Here is a 23,619-nt window from a genome sequence, read left to right on the forward strand (position 1 = left end):
TACATCATTTACTAATGCTTTATTATAGATCACTTATAAGCCATAAATACAATTTTTTGGGGGGTTGCCAAGTTGTGAAAAATCCCTTTGGCAGGTGTTTATCCTTTCTTTTCGGTAATAAATTGGTTATATATGTTGATAATTCATTAATAAATGCTTATTGTTTTATCACTCTCTAATAAGCTATCAGGTCTCTTACAAATGTAAGACAATGATAAAAGGTCAGAACTTTCTCATGTTCTAATAAGCCGTCTGCAGCCTTTTTGTAACATTTTGTAAAGTGTAAGTGGTGCAATTTTTTGTTTAGATTTTTCATTTCGATTTTTATCTGGTTTTTCAAATGTGGTAAAATGTAGAAAAACATGAGCTCAGCCTGTCAGCTTGAAATAGGGCCTACACATCGAAGCCTGTGTGCTGCAGATGGAAATGAAATGCAGAGAGTGTCTACAGTGTGGCAGTTTGCAGGTTTGAGTCATCTTATTGTGAGTCAACAGCCTGTACTGTCCTGAACTGAGAATAAGGTGAGAGATGACAAACCGAATCCTTTGGACTGTTAAAAACACAGTGAAGCACTCAGATGACAGTATCTGTCAGGAAACACTACACTACACATTGTCACTACAATGCTTTGAAAAGCTGCTTTTCTTCATGATATGAATTAAAACATTTTTTTTTCCATATAAGAAACACATGAGTCCCATCACATAGGCACAGGTGTACAAGCATAATTCATTAAAACACTTCTGCTTCACATTCAATATTTTGGAACAGTTGATAAGATGAGAAGTTTTTATTCCCTTTGTTTAAATTATTCTCGCCATTGATGACATTCTTGCTGTCACATTTATCTTGAATTGTCAGCATCAGCTCTGCCAGCAGAGAAGAAGAGGTGGCTGATGCAAGAGCATGAGGATACACCTGTTTGCAACAAAGGAGGGTGGTGCAAAGGGACAATTTTCCTTTTAAAAGATAAATGGTTTATGTGCCTCCATGATTACACATCAAAGCATCAGTGGCGGTGTTGGTGCTGGTGTGTCATGCCTGAGCCATTTAACCACCAGGCCTCTCACTTCACAACGTCTCTGCTCTGGGCGTTGTGATGCAGCAGCATGTCAGAGAGGATCCCTCACAAACCGCTGCTGAGATGTGCCACATCTCCTAAACAGTAGCCACGGTGAAAGTAATGCAGAGATAAAAGTGTGAGGTTTCCATGGAGTCTAAAGAGGGGGGAATTTTCATTGTGAGGTCTATTTTGACTTCTGGAAAAAAGAATATGAATGTTATCAAAATGTGAGCAGCATCTCTTCAGGTAGTAATGTGATTGTGCGTGCCAGTGTATAAAAGAAAGGGAGGCGATAATAAATTTAAATTAGGCTACCTCTAAATTGCATCTCTCTCTCTCTCTCTCGGTCTAGAGGGCGGGGTGGTTGACAATATGAGGAGGCTCACGTGACGATCTTTTAAATTCCTGTTTCCCTGCAGCGCAATTTGTCAGAGTACGAATGGTGTCTGCCTCCCTCGCTCCTTGTACGCATGTCTGTTCATTTTTGGGCACAGGAGGCACAAGGACTTGGCTGCATGAAAGCTTCGCGCGTCGCTCCGCTCCCTTCATCATGTTGTTATTATAGTTTAGAGCTCGCTTGCGTCTTTTGTTTTTCCTGCTGGAGCCGTTGAGTTGAATGGTACCGGGAGGAGGACTCGGTTCCTCTGCTTTGCCAGAGTAAAATAAAGCCCCAGCAGAAAAAAAGACAGGCAACATTGGTGTTATTTTCTGCACTGGTTTCTACGATAAGGTCTTTTGAACTGTCGGACTGCAGGAATACAACACATTTAAGCTGTTGTTTCCTCGATGCACGGCCACTAGAGAAGAAACAAGAAGAAAAACGGTGGAAAGCGCATTACAAGTCGGATCATCACCACAGACCCAAGAGAGAGTCCTCGACTTACAGGGTCTCACCCTACAACCCGAGGGACGATGTCATCTACGAAATTCAAGAAGGATAAGGAGATCATAGCGGACTATGAGACCCAAGTGAAAGGTGCGGTGTGAATCTGATGTCTGTGTCCCTTCTGTGTGTGCATTGTCTCTGCAGAGCCTGTCCGTCGACCGTGCCTGTATAAGAGCCTGTTTATCAGCCTACTGCGTGTGTTTGCTTTTGCTTTTTTTCATGCAATATAATGCAATCCACCTCTCTAGGGTCAGCCTTTTGTATAGTGTTAAAACCGAGAGCATTGACACATGACAGGTAAACCGTGACAGTCAACCCAATGACAAGACCATCAGAGTGCGAGGAGCGAACCCCCCGGTTTTTATTTTCATGATTTATTTTCTCTCTCGTGTGCAAATGAATCTTTCATTAATTCAACAACAGCCAGAGGGATTTCTGTGCGCTGAATTTAGATTTGGCATCCTGGTTCTGCAGCTTTGTTGTTGGGTGAAATGATCCCTGTGTTGAAACCAGTGCAGGATGGAGGACTGGCTGTATTATCGCACCTCATTCTTTCACATTTTGGGACCTGTATTTGGCTTCGTGTGGGTACAGATGTTGATCAGATATTTGGGAATAGATTTAATGCACATTATGTACATCAAGTATATATCCATTTTACATATTCAGTGTCTATAATGGCATGTGATGTCAAGGTGGCTTCAGTTTTAATCCACAGACCTGATCACACTCCACTCACATTTTGCCTTTTATTCATAATCAGTGACTGGCAGTTTTCTCGCACTGCTCTCACCTGGCAACCTGGATCAACTCTCTATGGTTTAATGTCACCACTGACTCCTTTTCCACACTCTACAGCCCCTTTACCTGTAACATGATTTTACCTACTGAGTATTTCGTAATCCTAATGATTCCAAATCTGAGGGTAGATTATATAGGCCTGTGGGTAGCCATATGATTTGGGTCTAAAAAAGTCTTATTAGTGAATGATAAAACACTGTGTTTATCTCAGCGTTGTGTTTGACACGGGGCCAACTTGACTGTATTGGTTACGAATTCAGACTTATGCTTGCCATTTTAATCCTGCTTTATCCAAGTATACCAGTACTTGTCTGCATATGATGAACTGTGGAGCCACTTGATTATGGAAACTATTTAAGCATTGTGATAAAACCCAGAGAATTGATAGCATATTTCTAGTCAATGCAGGCAGAAACCTTGGAAATACACGCCACCCAAATAAACAATCGCAAGATGCTTAAATTGACTGATTATTTTGCCGTGTAATATATTAAAAATGAACAGACAAACAGAGTGGACTGGTTGTGAGCAGACATTTCCCTAAGTGGATCTGGGGTTCAGTTCCAAGACCCTGGACCCATTACTAGCATTCTCACTCTCAGCGGTTTCACTAATGTTATGCCTCAGGGGCTTCAGCTGATCTTCCCTGGAGTCATGTACCAGGCCAGACCTTTGGATGCTCAGAGTGTGAGCAGTTGTAGGTTTGATCTAAAGACACATTCTTCTTTGTGTGGACAGTGTATCAGCTGCTGATCTGACTGATTCTTACCTTCTAGACCTTCTCTGCCTCTATAACCTCAGTTATTCAGCTTAGATGCAACTGTGTCATGGGAGAGTTGCTCGTTTCATAGAGCCAGGCCCTGTCTGCTCCTCTTTGCATTAGACGGAGCCCTTGAACTGTGTGAGGAGGAGGAAGGATGTTAATTTATAGAGAACGCTGCTTGTTTCTCATTCACAGCTGGCGTGTTGCATTGCCTGCAGACACAGAGGGCTCTGCTCCTGACGATCCACCACCTCACAACAATGGCAATGTTACGAGTTGAAGCAGGCAGTGAGCGAACCATAATGAAATTCAGATTAGAATTTGCACCTGTCTTACTCTGAGTTATTGCTTTAAGGTTAATGTGTCCATGGCAGAAGGGGCCAACTCATCAGTGTGTCATTGATTGGATCATAACAAGATCACAGGGTTGCTTTATTATGTGTGAGTGCTAATTAAAAAAAAATCACTTGGTTTCAGCAATAGTTTAATAACAAAGAAGAAACTCGGCCAGTACCTTCACTATGGCCAAATATTATATTTGTGTAGATGCAATGGCTGCAGGTGTGAAAGCACATAACAATATAAAATGTAATTCCTCTGTTACAGTGTGACAAACCACTCTGCTAAAATCTTAACCCACGGCCATTAATGAATTCTTGACGACCCTCGGGGCTGGCTGCCAAAGCCAAGGTCTCTGAAGACCATGGGATATGGTGTTCACTTTATTCAAGCTGTTCAGCTGGCAGATCCTGCATTAACATGTCAATAGAGAGGGTTCGTACACTGAGCAGAGACTGACTGAGGAGCCTGGACTCCTATTTTGAAGCTAACTACTGTGTGCTTGCTGGACTGCAGCTCTGCCTCCTCCTGTTTGCCAGCTTTATAGGCAACTTGTGTTGTGTCACTCTCAGACTCGACCATCAGCAGCTGTTTGACATTTATGCTCGAGGTTCTGGGACTAAAATATGGTTTCGGCATAAGCTCATACTTTCACACATCAGGATGAACTGAACCTTCAGTGTTTATTACAAACGAAATTGGATGCTTTAGCAGTCCAGCGATCATAAGTTAACCAGCTGGCTTAACAGAGAAAGAGAGGATGAGAGACACACTGATAGCGGTAGAGAGAGAGGTGGTGATGATACAGTACATGTACAGGACAAAGCTTTGAAACCAAACCTGAACACTTAAATGACAGTAAATGTAAAGGCGTGAGTGCACCCAGGCGTGACTCCGTTGTCTTCAGCACAGCTCAGTTTTATTAAATTGGTCTTCTGTTTACATATTTTTGCTGTACTGTACTTTGACTTGAGGAACTGCAGGTTGCCTGTTCTGTTGGCTGTCTTCCCTGAATCCCCTTCTGCAATGAATTTCTGAGTCATTGTACTTGGAGTGCAGCACAATTTTACCCCACTCTCATTTTCTGGTGTACTGGACCCTTAGTAATAGTATTCATCCTGCAGTGTTTTGCATTTAAAAGTCAGCGTAATCAGTACTTTTACTTGTTGGCTTAGTTTGATAGCTTGTGTTCAAAGCCACATATGTGACTTATTTGTTGTTTGAACCATTTTGCTGTGGTTGCCCTTTACACAGAGCTCATGGCCTGCGATGGTAGTCATTTCCTAGATGTAATCATTGTCTAACGTGGGCACAGCCACGCTGACACCAATGCACCCACACACAAAGACAGGCATACAGATAGACTGACACACATATGAATGAATTGTGTTTGAGAGGAGGCCTAGTTTTGATGTGATGAAAATTACACACAACTTCATTTGTTTTTCCTTGTTTTTACTCCAGGCTGCAAACAACTGCTCTGATCAGTGAAATTAATGCAGGCAACTGCTCATGGAAATTTTTCAGTGTCCTCCAGATGTATGCATTGATGTCCACCCAACACACACACACTTAAGGTGATACTGAAAAGGAAGTGTTGTTTTTACACCTCTGGGTTCAAGTTTCTTTTTGTTGTTAGCTACTAGTCTCTGCTGGTTCCTTTCCACCAGACCAAGCAAACAAGTTTAACCTCCCCAGCAGACCTAATAAAAACCTGAAAGTAATTTGATCAACATACATTTCTACAGGACTATAGTGCAAACCTAAATGTCATTTTCACAAATTAAAAGCAAGTTTTTTTTCCCCGTTACACTATATAGTATGTGATCACACACACCTTTTTTTATGTCAAATTATTAAGCAATATCATTTTATATTCTTTGCAATTCTTTCAATTCTTTTTCTAATACACGTCAAACCTCAGCTTGCAGTATGTACAGAAACAGCAGTCTGATGTCGGCAAATGCCCAGTGTGGTCACAAACCACACTTCACACTCATCGTTTATATGAAAATAAAACTACAGTATGTCATGTGTGATATAATGATCCTTCTAATTACCCTAAAAAGTGTTGTCGGTTTGTTTAAATGCTGATGAGAATGATGTGAGACACTAGGTGTGTCTCTGTTTGTTGTTGCTCCAGGCTACAGACAGCTCTGCTGGGGGAGATAAATGCTGAAAGCAGTTCACGGTTCATGAATTTTTTTTTTTTTTAGCAAAAATGGGTACTGAAAACAGCCTGTGGTCTCTTTGCACTCTGAAATACCTATGACTAGTGATGTCAAGTCAGTTTTATTACTGGTACTGAATGTGCTGCTCTGTCGATGCTGGAAATGTGTCTCAACATCAGAGCTTGTTACCATCATGGTGTGATTTGGTTAGTTAGCTATTAACACCCTGCTGGGCAGCATGAAGCTGGCTGTGTAGAAACTGGACATGTTGGGAGTTGAAGAAATGGTCGCGTTGACTCACCAGCTGAGGATCCTCCAGCTGCCAGCTTGTTTGGCAAACCTGCTGCTAACTGAGAGAACATTTGCAAAGAAAAGCTATTTAGGCAGAATAATCTTTACAGCGACATCTTGTTTATTCTTGCGGTCCAATAAATTCTGGGCTTCATTCTGGGTTGGTTTGTTTGTGTGGCGTGGCAGTGATAGTCAAACAAACAGGCAGCTCAAGTTGCTCTGTTGCTGACTCAGTTAAGATTGCATGATTTCATTCTATTAATATACAGTAAAGTCTTAAAGGAAAATACATTTTATCACATATTATTTTGGAAAATATGCTTCTTCACTTTCTTGCGAAGAGTTAGATGAGAAGATTGATACAACTCTTATGTGTGTACACTAAATATGAAGTTACCTCCAGTAGCTGGTGTGTTTAGCTTAGCATAAAGACTAAAAACGAGGGGGAAACAGCTAGCCTGGTTCTGTCCAAAGGTAACAAAATCCACCTACAAACACCTTTTATAACTCACTAATCAACACATCATATCTTGTTTAATCCACACAGAAACCAATGTGTAAAAACGTCAATTCGCAAGACTGCTTCTTAAAAGCTCTTTCCAGTCTTTATGCTGAGCTAAACGTAACGCACAGACCTAAGAGTGGTATTAATCCTCTCATCAAACTCTCTGCAAGAAAGTGAATAAGCGTATTTCCCAACATGTCAAACTATTCCTTTAACTATTTTTGTACCTCATGACATTTTATTGAAGAAACTAGAGAAGAAAGCAGACATTTGACAAAATGTGTATTTCTCATGGTAATGTAAGAGGTGTCTTTGTTTGTGACAAGAGATCCACCTATGGCTGTAACCCTTTAAAAAACAATATATTCATTCCCTCTGCCATCATAAATCATATAGTTTTGCTTCAGAGTTCTCTCAACTTTGCTGCCTCTGCTCTGGTCTCTATAAACACAGTGTGATGAATGCAGCTGCCACTTGATAAATTGAGAGTTTGTTCTGTCCGTTTCACAAGGATTCCAGAGATAATCAGCCCTTCATGAAACGGGTGATCTGCCAGGCGTAGATTATCATTTAACACAGGCTCAGAATAATTGTTTTTGGTTTGTGTGCTGGCATTTATGAAGTTGACAAAGGTCCATTTAAACAGAAAAACAGTTTAATTTCATTCTTGGTTATTTGGTGCCAGTCAGCACAGGATTTCACTTCTCATTTCATTCAGTTGTCTATGATGAAAGAATTTTTATCTGCACTGTTTGGAGAAGTGACGTTTTCAACACCATGATTGTATTAGTCCAGTAATGCACTGCTGTTTGCTGGGGGACTAAAACCTAGTTGTAGGGCTGTTACGTTTAAATTTAATTTAAATCAAGGGTGATTGATCCGACATACCAAACATGCATGCGTTTATTTGGAAAAGGGTCCGAAATGCATGCCTTTTGACATAAAAACCATATTTGCTTAACCAAAATAGCAAAAATAGTTCTTTAACACAAGTAAGGGAAATCTAAATTGAGAAGTTCTCTTAAAGATGTATGTTGGCTTGGGCTGTGAAGATAAACTTAGAATTTGCTATTGCTATTTTGCTGTTCTCTACAAGCTCAGGTCCCACGTGATAAGAATGTCAGCTCTGAGACTAAAAGCATTTGAGTTCAATCCTCAGTAACTTTATAACCTGGCATTATGTAAGTAAATTGTTACAGTGTGTTTTAAATTTAAAACTTAATTTAATTATTAAGTTATTTAATTTCGAAGGATTCAACAAAAGTTTTACACTCACTAAGAGTTGAAGACAATAAAGCCTGACAATGTAACAGAGGTGAGTGACTAGCAATTCAGTTGCCCCCATTATTCCAGAGCACTTTTTTGTTTTACCACAAAGAGCAAGTGTTACTGTTAGAAAATTGAGAACTCGAAAATGACAAAAAATTATGCCATTATTTGGCTTTATTGCAGGTAGCAGGTATCCATGGTAAGATGCAGCAATAGTTACAAGAAAAAATATTAATAAACAAACTTCCTGCTGAGAGACAGTAACCTTAGAAACAGAGGAAAGAGGACAGTTGCGCAAAAAATAACTACAATGAGAGTCTGAAAAAGTCACTATTTGATGAAGTAATTAGTTAAGTTCTTGTAGTGTAGGCTTGGGACCTGCTAGATTAACCTTTTTATGTTCCAGTGAAGCACACGTCCCACTATAGACTTTAGATGATTAAAGAGTGCACCTATTTGCAGCTCACAATTCCCTCTCACCCACCAGTGATAGTAGAAATAGAAGCGTATGTGGCACAGGTTCATTAGTCGTTAGGAGCACAAAACTGTGGCATTTGTTATATCTGATTTAAATATTATAATATCATATAATATATGTGATTTAACGAATTGTGTACGGTAGGGCTGCAAATAATGATTATTTATTTATTTATTCATTTAATTTTTATTGATATTATTCTTGAGTAATCGGTTGTGTTGTCTGTAAAATGTCAGAAAATAGTGAAAAATGGCCATCACAATTTCCTTAAAGCCAAAGGTGGAGCCTTTGAATTGCTTGTTTTGTCTGACCAATAGTCCAAAACCCAAAGAAATTCAGTTTATTGTCACACAAGAGAAAGAAAAGCTGCCAGTCCTCACAATAGAGAAGCTGTAACTAGGTATTGTTTTGCATTTTTTCTTAATAACTTATCGAAATAGTTAATTTCTAGTTTACAGTTTTCTGTAATTGCAGTATATGGTGTCTCTGTAATTGCATCAAAATAACTGAACTTCTGAAACCTGCAGAAAACAAGGGGCACTTTTGGTTGTGACTCACCAGAAAGTATACTAAAGGCAAACAAAAAAAAAAGTTGACATGTCTCTGGCTTTTTTCAGCTGAACTCTACTCTCAGTTTTACCTACTTTGAGCCAGTGAAGAGCTGCCCTTGTGTTGATCTTGGTTCAATGTAGCAGTTGTTAAAGAGGCCCACACAAATGTTGTTGGAGAAATTGAGTCATTTAAAACTTCCAATGCGTTTCTAAATACCATATGCGGTGGGAGGATTTTATTTTAATTTGATGCAATCAGTGTTCAGATGGAAACAGTCAAATAAGTGTTACTGCTTCGATCAGATGCCGCTGCACAGTGGTTACCTTATCAGCTTCACAGACAAATTTATAGCATGTCTCAGTGCATATATCCGCACATGCCTCGTCACTCAATTCTGCCACCTATCCACATCCATCACACTCCACCTCTCCTCCAATAAACTGCTCCCCAGGGACTGGTGCGCACCCGTGTTGCCATGGAGACACCTCTCAGCCTTGTCCTGCAGAGCTGAATCCTGGATACAGCAATGACGGACTGCTAGACTCTGAAAGGGCGTATTTCTGGTTGTAGCTTGTGCTCGGGATTCCCTGAAGCATCGGACTCGTATAACGTGCTGACGATCAGTCAGAGAGTGGTGAGGAAGTCTGGCATGACTTTCCTCTCCATGCACTGTGAAGCAGAGTGACAACTGATTGTTAATGTTTATTTTATTGTCGTCAGGAGTTGAGCATTTTCCTTCAAAGCAGTGCGGTTTAAGGTTAATTACAGTTTGGGAGGCTTAAATGAGCAGTCTGTTTATCATCAAGCTTATTATCACAGATTGTTTTAGATAACAAGAAGTTAGTGAACATAATGCACAAGACAAGCTCATTTGATGAACATCTTTACAGTCTGGATGGATTTTTAGATTGACAGAACATCCTGTGGAAAATCCGATCAACCAGCAGATAATTAGGAGGGAGGATTAAGAGTGAGGGACGACCCAGAGAATGACAGCTGACATCTTGCTGTAGGACGCTCCATCAGTTCACCTCTGCTCCAGCCATTGATTGGCATCAGCTCCTGTTGTTTTATCTTTGAGTACATGTGCTGCAGCCATCTGGGCTAATGAGGGAACAGGCGAGATAGAGACAGACAGAGGAGAACCTGTGCTGACATCAGAAGCATGCCCTTGTGAATCCAAAATTGCATTAATCATTAGGGGATTTTAAAAAAAAGAACAGAGAAGTGGGGGGATTAGTTCAATGACTGGAACTTGTATTATGAGACCCAGTACGAGGGACAGAGAGAGTGAATTAAGGTCTGGATAAGGGTTGCGTTTGTCTGTGTGTCTGCTCTTCATGTGAATTTGGCTCTGCAGTGTAGAGCCCAGATACTGCAGAGCTGAGTTGGGGATTAGGTTAGTAAAATTTGGCTCGGCGTTGCTTTTGTCTGGTGTGTGTATGTGTGTGTCTACATACTGTGTGTGTCTTACAGGATGGTGATGTAAACGCCCAAAGACATTATTTACAAAGTGTTTAATACCTTCTGAGGCTCGTTATGATTTAAAATTTATCCCCATTACACGGAGACATGTAGTTCTTTCCTCCACACTCACTGCATCAATATCCAGTGTTGTAAAAAAAACACAAAGTGGAGTCTGTCCTTCTTATTGATTCATTGAAACAATTCAGTGTATGTTAATCATGACTGTAATTATCTGTTGAGAAGGGTAACCTCACTATAAGCAGCAAGCAGCCCGGCTTCAGATTCAGATTCATTCTTTATTGTCCTCTATAGAGGAAATTTCATAGTCTGTACAAAAGTAAAAAATATTCAAAATAAGTTAGAAATAAACAAGAAACATTACAACAACACAAGTTTATTACAATTTGCCCAGGCTATTTAAAGCACGTATAGCTGAGGGCACACAATTCCTCCCATAAAGTGTTTTTTTGCAGACTGGATGTCTGTATCTGCGGCCAGAGGGGAGGAGGGTGAAGTGTGGGTTGAGGGGGTGGCAGGGGTTGTGTGCTATGGTCAGTGCTTTGCAAGTAGTGGCAGTGTCAATGATGGCTGGTAGGTTGGAGAGGTGAGACCAATTATTTTAAAAGATATGTTTGTGATTTTCAGGAGCTTGTTTCTATTGGTGAGGGTGAGCATGGTGAAAGAGCAGGTGGCACAGGAGAGGAGGATGGTTTCAATAATACTTCTTCCCCTGCTGCCCTCAGGATGCTCTGCAGAAAATCCCTCTCATTCACTGCACTCCAGTTTTATCTAGACTTCATTGTGTCAAGACGTCACGTGGCCCTCTTAAACAGCAGACTTGCAGTAAAATGCTGCACCAGTACCATCGCTGGTGTCCTTCATGGACTTCAGGAGGAGGCGCAGGTTTTATTTTTATAAGATAATAAGTAACGTCTTGTTCTCAGCCCATAAATGTGTTCGTATTGTGCTAGGAATACATGAAAGGCAATGATAAATTAAGTTCTAAAGAAATGTCAAATGTCCTTTTTAGTGTGGATCAGTTTTACATATTTACATCCGTTTGGGAAGTTGTTGACAATGTTTTGCACTAAGCTGCCTGAGGGAGACAGAAAATAAAATTACAGATATTGTGAGAGTAACAAACACTTACCCCATGTAGATTAGAAATGTGGCTGTAAAATGTTTGTAGTTTTGTCCTTCACTGTGAGCGGAGGCTGTATTCAGCTTGAGTAACAATGGATTTTAACAGTGGGGGAAAAAAGTCCATAGAAACCTCTCAAACCACACCTGCAGCATAATCCATTTCTCAGTACTCGGCTATGAGGCGATTTTGGCAAAGTGGCCACAGTCAGTATTGCAGTTTATGTGACGCACACTGGCCCAAAATTACTTTTTCCCATACTCAATCATTAGAAAAAGAATGGTAAAACGATAAATACATTTTTCTGAGCATCACAAACACCCTGAAATCAGATGTTGATCCATATAGGTCCAATAAAATTTGATAAGTAACGAGGAGCTGCATCACTAAATAATTGTCATGTCATTCATGTGTGCGGGGGCCAACAGAAAGTCAGCTGGCTCAACCATAGGAAGTCACTAATGCGGATGCTCTCAACTGGCTGCACTGTTCATGCTCTATAGGCCCCAAAAAGGCAAAAGCCTGTGGAAACCTAAAAAAACATTTTTGGGGTGTGTTCATCCTGAATCCAGTTCTCTTAATACATCCATCATGAGAATTGAGATGGAAGCCGTCATTTGACGCTTTTAGTTCATGCTTTTTACAGGTGACTGTTCACTTCACAAAAGATATTGGGGGAGTGCACCTCCAGTAGACAGTTTTCAGTTTGTTCAACCTAAACCATGGTCCAGGATTAATTTAATTTTTCTATGCCAGCCGCAATCATTGCTAGAAATATCACCATACTGTGCTGTAACACAGCTACAAATACAGGGTTTTGGCTGCAAGGGTCAAAGTTCAGGAATCTCCAACATCCTACTATTGTTTTCAGAGGTTTTCCTGTGTCAAGTGTCCACTGTGCTTTCAATTCCTGTCCCTAAACAGTGTAGAAGAAATAATATTGTGGAGCAGGTGTCCAGTGGAAGGGGTAGGGATTCTTACAATGATAACGTATGGACTCGAGGTCTGGAATGTGAAGTGTCTGTCATGAATATATACTGTCTGCTCTCATAATATGTCACATACAGTATATTTCATAATTAACCTGTTGTAATTTCCAGAGCCTGCAGAACATTAAAACATGACCGTTGACCTGTTGACACTATGCATGATATATATATGCACACACACACACACACACACACACACACACACACACACACACACACACACACACACACACACACACATACATACATTTGTCTCTATCCCAACATGCTTTCAACTTAATGAATTGTTGTTATGAACAGACTGCATTTTAATACATATGGACTAAATCCCAGTTGTCTGCAGACAACTCCAGTTCAAATGAAAAAAGCTTTCAATTCCATTTCCATTTCCATTATTTTAGTGTTACAGAAAGCCACTGATTAGAAATGTTATTGGATTCATGCAGCTTTTTGGATTTATTTGTGCTTTTGTTAAATATTATTGGGAGGTTTAGGGGGAAATGAAGCTGACTTTTATAATTATAGTCAATATATCAAACAACTCAGAAGCAATGTTTTGTAATGGGAAACAACTAAGCGGAAGAAACAAAGAAAAACAAAGTTTGTGCAACACAAAAATGCTGTTTTTCATTGCATGTAACTGAACCAGTAATAAAAGGTCCATATTAAGCTCAATTACACAAGCAAAAATCAAATTTTATTGTACTGTCACATGGTCCTCCAATTATAAGCTCGTATAAAGCTTTAAAGGATAAAATTATTCTTCAGACAAAAAATTCAGGCCTTTTATATGTATTATCCCACCAGAGTTTAACCATATTTCAGCTGCTCCAGTCTCAACCCCCTCAGCCTTTTTGTCTGAAGATAGCCACCACCTCCCTTCTCCAAAAAAAAAAAGGGGGGAAAGCAGATGGCTCCATCTCTAAATAGAAAGCCATAGAGGCGACACACAGTAGGTCTGCCACACATAATAGCTCCATGCTTAATCAAGCAACAACATTAAAGGAGTTGTGTTTTTGGGAGGTTGCCCAAACAATCCCACCTGCACTGGGAGTACTTGCCTACCCCTAAATCCAGTAACAGTGTAATCAAAAACACTGTTTCAAATTAAGGGTCAATAACTTGATGTGAGTCCATGCTTTAATACCTTTGCTCTTGAACAATGGCCATGCTAATAGTTAAATAGTTAAACTGGCTGCTAAAATCCTTTTTTCTTTCCATAAACTCAGTGATGTTTATTCATTATCCACAATGCTGCATATGTAATTTTATATAGAGACTATCTGGAAAACAGTGCTTTGCCTATACTATACTGATATTCTAGCTACAAAGAAATTTGTTTTGTTTTGAAACCAAGAAAACCAGAGCAGCTAAGCTGAAAGTGGGGCGTCCATGTTCATCATGTATACACAGAAATCTGTGGGTTCAAAGCCTTGTTACATACATGTCAGAAAGGTGGGGAGGTTTGAGGTGACGGGCGTAGTTCAAGAGACATTTATACTAAGGTTATGTATTATAGATAAAATAGAAGAAGAGAGGTCTCTATTATTAAACATGACTCTTTTAAAAGCTTTAAAAGCACTTGATATGTTGGTGGTTTGAACCAGTAATCATTCCCGAAAGCAGTAAATGCTTGTTGTGTGTCGAACTACTCACTGAGTGTTTTATCTACGCTATAAACGCTGGCCTTTTTATTTCTTCACTTGGTAGCAAATCAGAGCACAGACAATCACAGACATCAGATGGATTTCTTCATGTAAGCAGTGTAATAATAGTGCACAGGACTTGTTTTGATAAACAGTCATCTCAACTTTTACTGCAGGCCTATACATTCACAGCATTCCTCCTCCTCACAGATTGAAAAGAACCACAGCGGGGTCCTTCACTTTGAATAAACCACAGCCAATGAAGCCACTCAAAGAGCTGGGAATACTTAGGGAATAATTCTCCAGTTGCTCATGGTTTCTCAGAGGGAAGGGCACACTTCTGGTGTGCGTGACCTATTTTTCCCAACTCATCTGTCAAATGCTGAGCTGCAGCTGGTGGTTCAGAGTTCCCTTTTTGTGAAAGACTGTTTTCAAAAGTCTTCCCTGTCACTCATGCAAATTGGTGTCATATTTTCCTGGGGCGTTTCTCCTTGCTCGCCTGCTTTGGCACTGTTTTTCACTTTTTAAAGAAAAAAATACAGAACAAAAAACATTGCAAACAGGGAACGTAGCTGCATGTCTGGGAAGGCAAGACATTCCCGACAGGACTTAAAAAAAAGTGGTAAAGTGGTATTTCTCCCTGAGCTCTGGTTTAGGGCTCCCATTTAAAAAAAAAAAAAAAAAAGCTTTAAGCCCTCCGTGCTGGGAGGGAGAGGGAGGCCCCTGGATAAAGGGGAGGGCAGGGACAATGGTTAACCACAGAGTGAAGCATGCCGCTCGAGGCTGAGGCCAGGCGGCACGACATCACACGGAGAGAAAAGGCTCGCCCACGCAACATCACTATTGCAGTTCAAATGGCAAGCCTCCCTAGCAGTGAGAGCCTGCATATATCCATGAGGAGGGCTTGGCTGACCAAATTACACCCTCAACAGCATGAAAACAGTCTGTGTCGCTGCTGTGGTTTCAGGATTCAGTCAGGAGTTCATCTGGATATGAATAAAATCCATCCTTAGTCCTTATTTTTTAGGGTTATAACTTGCAATGACTCATGTTGTAACTCAAGGATTACATTTAGGAAGTTCATTTTTCTGTTGCTGCTTTCAAGTGCATTTCCATGCAGACCTTTTGAAGACAGAAATAAACACAAAAATAAAATAAAAATTCCTTTTGAGTGGAGAGAAAGTTTGAATGAGTTGGCTAAATAAATTCTGTACATGGGAAACAGCACATAATGTGATAGATTGTGTATTCCTGTTGGAATTTATTGCTTAAAATAAAGGAATTAAACATTTTCCAAAGAAACCCCTGACTTTATTTTGTCACTACATAGATTCGTTTGAAGATTTCCTAAAGATCACAAGAAAAACACTGAAAACATACAAGCACCGTGATGAAACCGCTGCTGGCTGTGTTGTAATCTTGAATTCTTGTCATTTAATTCTACTGCTAGACTTGACTCAGGAACTGCACTGAGGGAAATGGTGTTTTTATGTGACAATAAAGCGTCTTTAATATGAGATGATCAAAAAACATTTTGGTTTCTAATAAAGGACGCCCATTAGTTCGGGAGGTTTCCTTCCTCTTGAGAAGTGACACCACTCATCCTGTTTACTGTAGCTCCTTCCACCAGGCCGTGTTTTTATTCTGCAAGATAGTCCTTTCTCTGTTCCTGAGTCGAGGCATCATTGCTGCTGATGACAGCACTACAAAGAGGAATCAGGTTTCTCTCGTGGGTTCCCACTGGCATGAAGGATCTGTAGTCTGCCTGGAAGCATCAGGTTCCTCTTAAGTAGAAATGTTACTCTACTACTCGCTCAAAGTGGGGAGTGCATTAGCTTCTCATTAGATCAGTTTGTTCTCACAGTGCGTCCACAGTGTAGACACCTATGAGAGGTCATATACACATGGTTGCTGCTGGTCTGAAGAAGTTTAATGAAATTGCTTAGAATAACTTAAATAAAGCATTTGATGATTATTAATTGTGTACACCAAATTTGTGATATACAGTGAGATTATAGATGATTCATTCATTCAAGTGTTTAGGGAATATTTTTTCTACATGACTGCGACATCTGTAGCATTATGTGCTACAATGCTTCTCAGATAATGCAAAACAAGTCAATCAACATCAGAACCTTTGACTGATGAACAAATATTCCCTGTAACACCCAACATCCTGTTTATAAATGTTGTCTCATTAAGTGTCAATGCAGAAAATGTCCTACAACTTGATATGAGTGTGTGGAAGATAGATAACTGAGAAAAATGCTCTTTTAGGGCAAATAATAATGCAATACACTTCATAGTAATGCAGTGCTTTATATTTTTGATATATTGACATTTTTGACCAGGGCATGTTGTGCACTGTTGTGACAGCAGTATAAACAGTTGACTCATACCATTTTTGTTTGGTGTTTTGATGGACAGAGATCCGTAACCAGCTGGTGGAGCAGTTCAAATGCTTGGAGCAGCAGTCTGAGTCTCGTATCCAGCTGCTGCAGGACCTGCAGGAGTTCTTCCGCCGCAAATCAGAGGTTGAGCTGGAATACTCCCGCAGCTTAGAGAAACTGGCCGAGAGGTTCTCCTCCAAGATCCGCAGCTCCAGGGAACACCAACAGTTCAAGTGAGTTTCCCTCCCTGCAGACTGAAAATGCAGTATGTGGCTGATGAATATTATTTCCTATAGTTTACCTATGTATATCTCTGCTTTCCAAATAAGTGGTAGTCTAATAAAAAAATAGAAATGCTGACCTCATACGTATGATAGATTATGTGCATCTTCACTATAAAGAGCATTGTCCTTTACTGCCGTATCTAATATTGGACTGATGTTCAATTATAGCATATTTTTAGGAGAAAACTGAGTGTAAAGAATATAGATTAGATGGGTTTTTGTAATCCCTCCAAAAATGCAGAAGAGTTAGTACACCCTGATTAGTGCCTGCAATCTTTCTCTCAGGCTGCAGATACAACTTCTATCAAAGGGTTGGGCAGTAGCCTGTTTTATCCTGAGAGGCGAAACCCAGGGCAAATAGAGTCCATAAATAACTCACTGCTGCTCATTACGCTTATTGCTACTAGAACACTAATTGAAGGTGACTCTCATCTGGATTTTGACAGCAGGACAGTAAGAAGATGTTGTTTAGAGAGATTTAAGTGAGTAAATCTAATTGCAACAATAATTGTTGGGGGGACAACATTTTTTCGAAAAATGAGGGGGACATATCTCCATCATCCTCCATGGAAATTACAACCTTGTTTGTGTGTTGCTGTTTGAAAGCAGCAGCATTTTCATATTTGCTTTCTTTAATGTTGTTTACTTTAACTTCTTTTGTTCAGTTTAAAAGTATTTTTGTAAAGTAACTGTCCCTTTTTCTTTTCAATGTGTACCCAGACCACAGAGATCTGTATACCAAGTTACTTTATCCCCCTCTAAACACTTCTCTGTTTATAACCTGACTGTAAGACCCAGCCCTGCTGCTAATCACAGTGCCTTGTTTGATTACAGTGCAGAACTATACAACAAAATACTTCATTATGTTTATGCACTGCAAGGGAATATCTGTTATTACACTTTCATATCTTTATGACGTCTTCAAAGGTCAGCTGGTTCTGGCATGGTGATGAGGATGCAGTTCATTAAAGAAGTTAAAGACCATTGAGGGGTGGACATAACAAATTCAATGCACTCGTGCTGCTGTAATTTAGCACTTAACTTTATAGAAGAAGGCTTTGAGTGAAGCTTTATACTTCATTATGTTTTAAATTGCATCCATTATGTACAAATATGGCAGACTCTCCACACACTCTACATCAGACAGTAGCCTTGACCCATTTAGATGTGCAACTCTGGAAACACTGAAATGTAAGAAAAGAGGGTTCGTCTGCACAGAAACCACCACTAACACATTGGTACATGACTCACGCAGGGCATGAAATTAAGCGCTGCCGCTCCCAAAATCAAGCACCTCGGGGTGAGCAGGCAAGCTCAGTTCAGTCTGGAAATGGGACACTAAACCAGCTGTGATCTGGCAGCAGATCTCAGACATGAATCTACAACATATATGTAGTCCAACCCCAGCACTGATTCCTGCAAATGGAAACAGTGGGACTGCATTCCTAACCTTTCCAATCTTATTTTTAAGTTGAAATGTGTAATGTGAAGAGGCCTGTCTAACTCTCAAAAGCTCAATGATCTGCTCGGTGACAATGTTACTAGCCTGCTCAAATAAGAAAATATGAGTGTGAAAAGACTTGGTTTTTGGATTAATACAGAAAATACATCAATAAACAATAATAATAATAATACAATAAATCCATATACTGTAAATACTACACTGATGTAAAACAAAAACAACAAAATCCCTGTATATTATTCAGTAAATACATTAAATGACAACACAATAAATACATTTAATTGGGCAGTAATGCTAACTGCTGCATGTGCATACTGTATATAGTTGTGCAACCTTAAGAATGCGTAGTGTTTGCATACAATACTTTTCTGCTCTCATTTAAACAGTTTGGACAATGTAAGCTGGGCTTCCCTCAGGTTCACCTACCCTCTTTGTCCATCAATGGTTATTGACCAAGTGATCCAAAAAAACTTGATACCTGCCTGTGTGTGTTTAGATAAGATGATTTAAGTGTTTTTTGAGAAATGTGATTTATACATGCCAACTCAGTGGGTTACAGTTATTCTTTACAAACTTGGTTTAAAGTTTGGGAAAATCAAGTACTTTTACTTGAGTAACATATTTTGACATTGTTGACACATAATACGATCATGTAGAAGTGTGTGCATACATACACGTACTGTATATAGGGGAGCAGTGTGTGTGTGTGAAGTGGAGGAGGATTTGACTGGATAATTGAGTCCAGCTGCATTAGATGAAGCATGCTTCACTCTGGCGTCTAAGACTTGGCTGATAGTAGACAGAACTGTGCTGCTGCTGCGACACAGTGGCTTAACCTTTGGACTGTACAGGTGATCTTATCCACACAGCGAGGGACAGGTGTTCGAAAAAATAAACACCTAATCCTCAGACACATGTGCTAATAATATTACACTTTAAACTGCCACGATCATGACTTAAAAACCAGAAGCCAACAAGTGTCTCAATGCAGTTTTTTTTTTACAAAGGCCACACACACACACAGATAGTAAAGTGATACCTAAAGGGCAACAACAAGGTATGCCACTTTTAATGCATTGTCTTGTATAATGCACTTGCCTCCTTTGAACTCCATTTAATCAGAAAAATGTCTAAGAATGTCAAAGATGAAACAATAGGAGCTAAAGAACTGAAGCAGTGACAGACCACAGAGGAAGGGAGTAGGTAGGAGGTTACCACCCAGTCATACTGAAAGTGTGTGGTACCTGATATTCATATCATATGCAATTATACCGTACATACTTATCAACCTCTAAATCCACTTTGGTACTTAAACTTATTTTAGCTTTTATACCTATATCCACTTTGTACTTAATTTATCTTACCTCTATTATAGCATATTATATTTTGATTTGCTTAGTACTTCTATTCCTTCTATTCGTAAGTGTGCATTGATGTGATAGTGAGCAGCTGAAATGAAAGAGTTGCCCCCCTGGGATCAATAAAGTATTTTACTATTTCCTCCTTAATACAGGGTACTTTGAATTCAAACTGATGAGTATATCATTCAGAGTGGGTTTTTTCAGCTTTTGGTGAAGCTATAACATGATTGCACCTTGTGCCTTGCACTCCTGGTCTGAGCAGGCAGGCAACCACAAATCCTGGTAATCAGCTGTGACACACCCTTTGCTGTGCTTTTCTTCCCACTTTAGTGTAGTTAAGTTCATGGCGAGCCACCAAAACACCAAATGGGCCCAGGCAAGAAAAACACTTTGTTTGTCCAATAAAAAGACTTTTTGTTTTTTGTTGGCATAAAGCCCAACCATGCAACATCAACAACACACAAACCATTTTAAGCCCTTAAGCCTCTTTATTTTGTGTACACATTAGTTGCTTTTGGTCTTGTCTTTGTTATCTTTGACTTGGTATTTCACCTGATATAACACATCTGAGCTATCCCTTTCCCAACATCCTTCAACATGCCTATGACCATCTTTCATTGCAATAAAAGTTGTGCTCTGCAAACTGTGATGTACTGCAGAGGTCTACTTTCAGAAGCAGCCTAGCATCTTGTGCCTAGTTATACCTTTATGTTTTTGAGGGACATCTAAACAGAGCAGTGAAATAGAGTCATCTTGACCAGGACAGACTTACATATGTGCTGGATCACAGCCGAGAGTCTGTTGGCTGAACCCTTCCAGTGCAGATTCATTAGCAAGCTAAATGCCACTGTGATTTACAGCTACTGCAGCTACAGCTACACCGCAGCAACCCGACCAAGGATCATTTTGCTCTTCCACTTTACCTCATTTGCCACAGTGAAAATACACACTGAAGAATTACTTAGCTGCTCCATGCTGCAGTTGCTGTGCCAGATAGTGCACCACTTTCTTTCTCTTACTGGTTCACAGTTCCTCAGAGACAACAGCTAACTTGATTTTAATTATGGAGCAGACGTTTCAGGGTATATCATGAATGGGATTTATAATGTACCCCATCAAATTAGAGCAGATTGGTATCATCTGTCTGTCATACATATTCAGACGTAACATAGCACCATTAGAAAGGCATGCAGTATTGATATGGAGAATAACCTGTCTGGGAGAGATAAGACAGGGCTTTGTTCATTTTGTGGTCAGCAGGGCACAGCTTTGAAAATGTATTAACGGATATTCCAGCATGTTTCTTTTATGAACAGTTGAGTGCGATGCAGCCTGTGTCCAGTACATATTTGTCTTTAAAGAGCTGCTATGAAAAAGTGTGATGCAATGCTTTAGTTATGATATAATTATGAAGAACGATGCTGCTGTACGATAGTACCAGATGCTTTGATGGTGCTTTGTGGCCTTGTGACAATAGCTGTAGATTTAGTCCCATTTTGTGTAACTATGTTGTTGAACCACGGCTGCTCTCGGGAGCTCTGAGGGGCAAAAGTGTAAAAGGTTAAACTATATGCTTGATTTGTTTGAACACAGCAGTTGATTCCCTGCTCTTGTCAGGTTGACAAATCCATCTGGTGGAAGTCAGCATGTACAGCATCAATAGATTAGCTGTTTTGCAGTTTATTTTTCAGATCTTGTCAAACCCTTTCTCCTCGCCATTGATGCTGCACTGTGCTCTGCTCTGCTCCGGCCCCTGTGTCTGTGCAGCTGTGCATTATCAAATGTTGGCAGTGTGTCTCCTCACAAGAAAAGGAAAAAAACTACTAAATGATGTGCAAATCAGCAATGTAGCATATTGAAGCCCTGCCTGAAAATGGGGGCAAAGCAAATTTGAATGGTAAAGCTGGCGGCATGTGCCCACGTGCCCCTTGTCTTTTGAAACTGTGTTTGGCTCTGTCTCTTTTTCCTTGGCTGTTTCATTGATAAGCAGCAGGCAGTCAGTGTGGAGGGGATTAAAGGCCTTCACAGAGCCGAGTTCTGGTTTGATAAGTACACACTTCCTTCTGGAAATCCTGGCTCAGACACATCGTAGGCTCTGGGTGATTAGATGGTGGCATCCAGTGCAACCATGACTAAAGCATGTGCACTGTTCTTTACAATGCTTACTTGCTCAGGGTATGCACATTATGGAAACAGCTTGCCATCAGTTTATCCTTGAATCATAGGATTATTGCAGTATTCTCCAACCATACACTCCTTTGTATCCCTATTCACTTCCACTGTCTCTGTGCTGATCTTCTTCACGCTCCTCCATGCATTCACAGTTTATACTGCATGTATGTATCTGCCTCACAGGGACAGTGAGGCAGTGCAGACCTTGTAAAAACCATGGAGACAGTCAGTCAGTGCTTTGCAGGATGAGACAGATGTAATAGGATGCCAGAAAGCTGCACTCGTTTCTCCTCCTCCTCTTCCTTCTCACTTCTCTAGAGACTCTCAGAGCTCATCGTTTGCCTTTCTGCATGTTAATGATATCCTGTGTATAAATACCGAGTTCATGGAGCCGTTCAAAACCAACCCTTTTGAAGACCTCTAGATTAATTGGCCGCAGGCTGTTGACTGATACTCAGCCTTTTACAGGAAATTAGCGAGGAGAGGTGGGTACATAGTAGAGGTGGAAGAATGAGTTTTACTGCATGCTGAAGTCGATCCTTTGTGATAGATAGGCGTCTGAATAAGAGCCGGTATAGAAAAGGTAGTGACTCTGTCCCATAAAACAAGTCGAGGAGCTACATTTATTACTATGTTAAAATACTCAGCTCCTAGAGGTATAGCTGGTACACAGGCCTAATTACTGACCTTCTGCTCCTAATTCCTGTGAAATGAGGACAGCAACTGGGGAAAAAGAGATCTTGGGTCCTTTGACTGTTTCTGTCTTCAAGGCGTTAACCCTGAGATTAAGACTACATACCTGACCACTTTCAGGCCTTCTTATTGCTTAATTTTGAGTCCCCCCACCCCCAAATTGTCATCCTTATACATTTTTAATTAAACTGTCAAATTCAGTTTGAAGAATTTTAAGTTGAAGTTCATGTAAGAATAGGTAGTGATAACTCCAAAGCTAAGTCTTCTGTAGTTGGAATATCTCAACAACTATTGAAGGGATTGTCAAAATAAGTTTGTACAGCAATTCATGGTCCCCAGAGGATGAAGCCCACTGACTTTTTCTTTAGCGCTACCAGCAGGTCAAAATTTTCATTTATCCAGTGAAATATGTCTAGATGATGAATCCTATTGACTGTAGTGATCCTCTTACTTTTTCTCTTGTGCTGCCATGAAGTTGGCAAATTTTAATTTGTCAACTACTACTTTGGCTGATGACCAAATACCTGCAAAGCTAATAGCAAATGTTAGCATGCTAACTCATTAAACTAAGATGGTGAGCATGATAAACATTATACCTGCTAAACATCAACATGTTAGCATTGTTATTGTGAGCATGTTAGCATGCTGATGTTAGCATTTAGCTCAAAGCATTGCTGTGCCTAACAGAGGCACTAGCATTGCTATAGACTTAGTTCTGTTTAGTGCAATATGAACATAATTGGGGTTTTGTGTATATATTCCTGCAGATCAAATACCCTTAAGGCCTATAAATTCCAAAATTGTAGGTTACTTTCTAATGTTCAAAGTGTGGCACAAAAAGTAAATAACCTGATACTCCAGTAAAGGTGAACACCTTAGAAACTAAAAGAAAAAAG

At 40.0% G+C, this 23,619-nt stretch overlaps 1 protein-coding gene across 2 annotated transcripts in view; it reads left to right on the forward strand.

Moving 5' to 3' along the window:
* The first annotated feature begins 1,480 nt into the window (after window positions 1-1,480).
* The window catches only part of srgap3 (SLIT-ROBO Rho GTPase activating protein 3), a 62,132-nt gene continuing 39,993 nt past the window's right edge, over window positions 1,481-23,619 (forward strand). For both annotated transcript variants that reach the window (XM_044167188.1, XM_044167198.1), the window contains exons 1-2: window positions 1,481-2,039; window positions 16,789-16,984. In XM_044167188.1, coding sequence (XP_044023123.1) covers window positions 1,976-2,039; window positions 16,789-16,984 — 260 coding nt within the window. In that variant the 5' untranslated portion in view covers window positions 1,481-1,975. The remainder of the gene's footprint in view (window positions 2,040-16,788; window positions 16,985-23,619) is intronic.

The sequence above is a fragment of the Siniperca chuatsi genome, linkage group LG2 (assembly GCF_020085105.1).
Source record: "Siniperca chuatsi isolate FFG_IHB_CAS linkage group LG2, ASM2008510v1, whole genome shotgun sequence".
NCBI lineage: Eukaryota > Metazoa > Chordata > Actinopteri > Centrarchiformes > Sinipercidae > Siniperca > Siniperca chuatsi.